The sequence below is a fragment of the Mandrillus leucophaeus genome, unplaced genomic scaffold (assembly GCF_000951045.1).
Source record: "Mandrillus leucophaeus isolate KB7577 unplaced genomic scaffold, Mleu.le_1.0 Scaffold1036, whole genome shotgun sequence".
Classification (NCBI taxonomy): Eukaryota; Metazoa; Chordata; class Mammalia; order Primates; family Cercopithecidae; genus Mandrillus; species Mandrillus leucophaeus.
Window position 1 is genome coordinate 490,187 of NW_012098499.1, and position 6,111 is coordinate 496,297.

The 6,111-nt window shown below is 38.6% G+C and overlaps 1 protein-coding gene across 1 annotated transcript in view; it reads right to left on the reverse strand.

Annotated features, from left to right (window-relative positions):
* Window positions 1-1,483: 1,483 nt before the first annotated feature.
* Window positions 1,484-6,111, reverse strand: part of SPINK1 (serine peptidase inhibitor, Kazal type 1) — an 18,093-nt gene continuing 13,465 nt past the window's right edge. The window contains exons 4-5 of the mRNA XM_011979009.1: window positions 4,962-5,068; window positions 1,484-1,605 (exon numbers count right to left, since the gene is read on the reverse strand). Coding sequence (XP_011834399.1) covers window positions 1,560-1,605; window positions 4,962-5,068 — 153 coding nt within the window. The 3' untranslated portion in view covers window positions 1,484-1,559. The remainder of the gene's footprint in view (window positions 1,606-4,961; window positions 5,069-6,111) is intronic.

The window sequence follows — 6,111 nt, forward strand, 5'->3', positions numbered from 1 at the left end:
TTTGGCAAGTGTGAAATAGCTTTTGACTGCTTATTTCTGGTTCAATAGGTGATCTATTTCCTGCTGTATATTAGAAAACCTGCTGCATCTCGGGCTCTGTTAGCCCTCTACCTAGTTTTCCATTCTAGGCTAGTTCCTCATGACTTTGGGAATTCAAGTTGCTTTTTCATCTTCCCCCTCCCCGTCCTTCTCCTCCTCCTCCTTTCCTCCTCATCCTTCTCCTCTTTTTTTGTTCCTCCTCCTCCTCCTCCTTCTTCTTTTAGTAGCTGTACATACTTTTACTTTTCTTTGGGGGCACTTCTTTAGTTTATTTGCTTCCCTGAATATAAACACATAGACCTTTTTAATAGGAAGGTGTTATCTAAAGTTTCTGTAGAAAAAATAGGCAATGAATAACTCACGTGAGGTGATTGTGGCTTCATGGAAGAAGCATTGGACTTGAATTCCGTCCTTTATTGTAATAAAAGCCTAAACCCGCTGCTTTGCTTGCTGGCAATATTAGGCAGGTGATTTCACTTAGTTCTAAGTTTACTCATAAGATAAGGATAATCTTACAGGGTTGTTTTGGCTTACACATAAACCAAAGTGCGCTGCACAAAGGTCTCTTGATCAGTTCATCTGGTCTATAGTCACTTTTTTCCTTGTCAGATTTTCTTTTGGGAATGGTTTGATAGTAGAAGAGACCATTCCCAAAGTTAATCCAGAATCAGGCCTCCCCACCCCCCTGCCTCAGGTTAGCACAGCACAAACCCATCAGGCCCTGTGAAGCAGATCTCCCAGGGAAGCACAAGAGGAAGCCCTCCATCCAAGCCCCGGGTTATCAGGCACAACCACAGGCTCTACCTTACCACTAGTCACCTTAGTAACTAATGGGGAACTGGCCCTGCTGGCGAAGAACTAAGGCTACGTCCACAAGCTGCTCCATAGCCTTGTTAAGAAAATGTACTTTTTTTTCTGTTTACTCAGTGATTCAAATCTTTTTGAGACAATTATGTTTGACCCAAACTCTACATTCTGAGATAAATGGAAAATCTCAAAGACTAAATAAACTCTATTACACCAGACAGGCAGCTCTGTGCCCATGCATGTAGACCTGTGCCAGGCTCAATAGATGCTCGATCAAATCCCAAGGAAGCCTAAAGGAGTTACTTCAGTCAGCAAACTGTGATGGGTAACATGTTTCTGCACTGGGCATTTTCCAGTTGTTCCTTAAAATAGTAGTCCAGTCCTCTGCAGAATTACTTGCATTCATGATCATCCGTGCTCTGCCATTTAATATCTGCAATCGCATTTTCTCAGGCAGTGACCTCAAGATGTAAGAAAGATGAGGAAAGAAAAGGAATTGTGAGGGAAAAACCCTGTGTGAAATTACAGGATTCCTGGTGTTTTTAAAACTTGGTCTATTCTGAGTCTTGCCAAAGTCCCCTGACCCTGGTATAATCAAACATACCTTTGAGAAAAAGCAAATGGAAACAACAGGGAGTATTCCGATGCATTTATTCAACAATCAGGCCAGCCAGGCCTCACAGTGACCTGATGGGATTTCAAAACCTTGGTTCTCAGCAAGGCCCAGATTTTCGAATGAGGACAGAAGTCTGGCGCTTCCTGCAGTAGAAATTAAAAAAAAGAAATCAGCTTAAACTTTATTGACAAAAAAGTGACTATGGGAGAAAAACGGGGGAAAATAACTTCATTTAAAGTAGAGGGCTTTGAGATTTAGAATCTTTTCTCTTTCATTCATTTATACATTCACTTATTAATTCATCAAATATTTATTGATTACTCTTGTATACTCTAAGGAAACAACAGAAAGGAAAAACATCTGTCCTTACAGTTTTTACAGATCTACTGGAGTGTTACAGTGAACCCCTGAAATTAAACTCAAATCCATCATTGCATCTTTTGCTCCTGATGCCTCTGCCTTCGCCACCAGGTTTCCATCTGAGCTGCTGCCTGAGCTGTTGTTGGACCTTCTAATTGACTGACCTTTCATCTTAGAGCTCTGGGGATTCATTTCCGTGAGGTCTCGCAAAAGTAAATCATATATTTATTCCACATGATTCCTGCCAGTTCTAAACATCCTCCCCTCCAGATAAAATCTCTCTGTTCGCCCCACACTGCCATTACCAAACCAGTTTTCTCCTCTCTAAGCTAAATATCTCTAAATGTTGTAATTGTTCCCTAGAAGACTGTTTCCAGGTCTTTAATTTTTCTAACCATTTTTTCTTTGAATATACTGGCTTACAAAAATTCTTCTACTTCTCTATTACTGGAGGACATCTGACTTCCATATACTTTTTTTTCTTCTTTTCTTTCTTTCTTTCTTTTTTTTTTTTTAGACAGAGTCTCACTCTGTTGCCCAGGCTGGAGTATAGTGGTGTGATCTGGGGTCACTGCAGCCTCCGGCTCCCGGGTTCAAGTGATTCTCCTGCCTCAGCCTCCTGAGTAGCTGCGATTACAGGTGCACGTCACCACGCCCGGCTAATTTTTGTATTTTTAGTAGAGACGGGGTTTTACCATGTTGGCCAAGCTGGTCTCAAATTCCTAACATCAAGTGATCTGCCTGCCTGGGCCTTCCAAAGTGCTGGGATTACAGGCATGAGCCACCATGCTCAGCGAAACTCTTTAAGACTTTTTAATGCTTTCTTGTCCCACAGTCATGACTTTTTAATGCTTTCTTGTCCCACAATCATTAAGTACTCATTAATACTGATTTCCAAATCAGTTAGCATGCATAAGCACACATACCTAAACAGAATAAACAAGAGTTGCTACGCTGTTCACTCTAGTTTCATATATTCACTGTCGACATATAGCTATGTAAATTTACATTAGTTGAGGTAATATTAAATATTCAGTTTATCAGTTATGCTAGCCACATTTAAGTTAGTATTAGCCACGTTAAGTCTACTGTTTTGTGGCTAGTGGCTATGTATTAGACAGCATAAACATAGAACATTTCCATCATTATAGAAGGTTCTATTGGAAACGCAGATTTATGGAAAAGAATTTGCCAGTACAGATTTCCTATGAAGACATAGAAGGAACAGAAAAAGTGTTTTTTGAATATATTTGCCAAGCATACAATGACCAAGAAGACTGATTTGCAAGCCCTTGTTTGGTATTATCTACTTGTCTCAAACTAGGGTCAGCATCTGGCTTTAGTTACTAGGTAATAAGTTGGGGACTTTTAATCAACAGTGATAAGGGCAATGTCATACTTTAGGAAATATGTTGTATTTGAGAAAGCAACATTTTGTCTCTAGACCTAAATTTTCTTATCTGAGAAATATAGAAAGAGAGGTCATGTTTTCTAGCATAGAAATGTGCCTCCTGTATTTACATATTTTTGAACAAACAGAAAGAGTAAACAGAAACTCGTAGGTTTCAGAGACTAAGCAGACAGGGTGTCCCAGCCCTCTACTAATATTTTTCTAACGTTTCACTGTAAATGTTGAGTGGCACTTGGAAATTTCCCAAATCTCAAAGCTGTTGTTCTCTTGCTTTCTCCTCCCATTGGATGGAAAGTTGATGTTTGACCTTAATGTCAAGAACGTGGGTCATGAGAAAACTAACAGGTGGCTTCAGATTCCTTTTACAAGTCTTAGTTATGGAAACAGATTCATTACAAAGTAGAATACCTAAGGTTTTGGGTCTAAAACTTCAAGATATTAGACCTCTCATCCTGTGGACCTATTTCCACGATACTTGCTAAACTCTGAGAATTTTCCACAATGGTTTAAACCAGCCCAAGAAGAAGGTTTGCATTACAGGCAAGGAAAGTTATGCAGTAGAATATAATAGAAATTTACACAGTCATTTGAGCCTGAGTCAAAGTCTTTAATATCAAGTCAATCTCAGAAAAACTAAAGTCACTCGTGGAATCCCCTTTTATTTGTTTTGTTCATTCCACACCTTTATTTAACCTGGCGTGCTCTTTTGATATTGCCAAAATTCAGAGCTCTATTTAAATGGCATTCTATTCCTTTTTTTTTTTCCTTTTTTTTTTTTTTTTAATGGAGTCTCACTCTTGTCACCCAGGCTGGAGTGAAGTGGCACAATCTCAGCTCACTGCAACCTCCGCCTCCCAGGTTCAAGCGATTCTCCTGCCTCAGCCTCCTGAGTAGCTGGGGTTACAGGTGCCCACCACCACGAGGTTTCACCATGTTGGCCAGGCTGGTCTCAAATTCCTGACCTCAGGTGATCTACCTGCCTTGGCCTCCCGAAGTGCTGGGATTACAGGAGTGAGCCACGGCACCGGCCGGCATTCTATTCTTTTCATGGATCCTTTCTTGGCCCCTTTTAATAACAAAAAATATGTATCCCTGCTTCACTCCTGTTGCACTTTATTTACACCTCATCTTCTGGCATTTGCCCAAAATTATAAGAAGCCATCCTATATGTGCTCATGACGTTTTCTTAGTCATAAGCACCAGTAAGACAAGGAATATTAGCATAATGCTTGACACATGCTAAGGTTTCAGTTGCTGAGTGAGATAGGAAATTTGTGTCAAATCTGTTTCTCTGTATCCCATCTCTTACTCATGGATACTGAGAAAATGAAGCTTTACTGAAACTGGCTTTCATATCCATGAGTAAAAATACATTTTGGTTATATAATCTATACAATTTATATTTGCATAAATGAGGGCTTTAAAAAACACAATCATTGCAACCACTAATATTTCTTTTTAATTAAAGGTATTTTGTGTGTATAAGATTAATAAAAATCCAATCTATCAACTATTTTGCTGTAAAAATGTAGACTTTTATCATAAAAGTGACTTTTTAAAAACAATATTATAATGCTAAATGTATAAAAAGGAGAATAAGAAAGAGATAACTGTTTTTGAAAAAAGTAAATAGTTTGCTTCTCTCAGGGTGAGATTCATATTATCAGTATATTTGAAGATAACTATCTTAAAATATATAGTTTAAAAGAAACTCAAGTTTGTACTCACTGATTTTCAAAACATAGCACACATTCATTGGGATAAGTTTTTCCATCAGTCCCACAGACAGGGTCGTATATCTTGGTGCATCCAGTAAGTTCATTGTAACATTTGGCCTAAAAATGGAATTAAACAGAATCATTTCCCATTATTCTCCATTCTTGAGTTCATAGCAAAATCTCTGAAATGGTTTCAATTTCTCTGGGGCACAACTGTGATTGGGAGAACGATACTGTGTGTTGTAAGAAAAATAACCTAAGATCTCGAGACAGAAAACCTTGTTTTAAGTCATGCCTCTGCTATTTCTAAACTGTGTGACATTAGTAAGTCCTATGGCCCTTCTGAAACTCAGTCAGTTCATCTGCAAAATGGTGATGATATTACCATTTCCCACCTATCTCATAGTGTTGTTGTGAGGTTTGCACGGATGGGTGAGATAATGTTCAAGTTTACAGTTACTGCAGATGCTGGCATCTCTCAGGCTGGCCACATCTTGAGGCATGTTCTTCCTTGTACACTATAGTCCACACACACTGGCCTTCTATTAGGCACTTAAAGGCACTAGCTATCATCCAGTGTTGGAAGTCTTTGCATTCTACTCTAGTAAGAGTTTATAATCATCAAATGATTGGCATTGTCCTAGACACTATCCTAGTGCTTTTTACATATTATTCTGTTTAAACCGCCTAACTATCCTGTGAACTAAGTATTATATTCTTCTTCAGGTGAAGATAATGAGGCACAAAGCAATAAAATTAGCCAAGGACACCTAGCTAAGGAATTCCTAAATTCAGAATTCAAACCTAGTCAGAGTTCCTGAGCTTTAGCTCTTAACTACTTCATTCTACTACATCTCCCCACCAGTTTTGCTTTGCTAACACTCATTATTATTATTATTATTATTATTATTATTATTGGCTCAAAATGACCCCTCACTTACTTCGGAGCACCCTCCCTGATCTCTCTAACTAGGCTAAGTTCTTAATGGCAGCATATCTTTTTCGTAACACTTATCGCAAATGTAATAATGTGTTCATTCATGAACTTTTGGTCTATTAGCTGTCTCTGACTAGATATAAATGTACTGAGAAGAGGGACACTTCTTCCTCTGGTCTCCAAATTTACTGAAATTACCTTTTAAACAAAAAAATATGAAAAG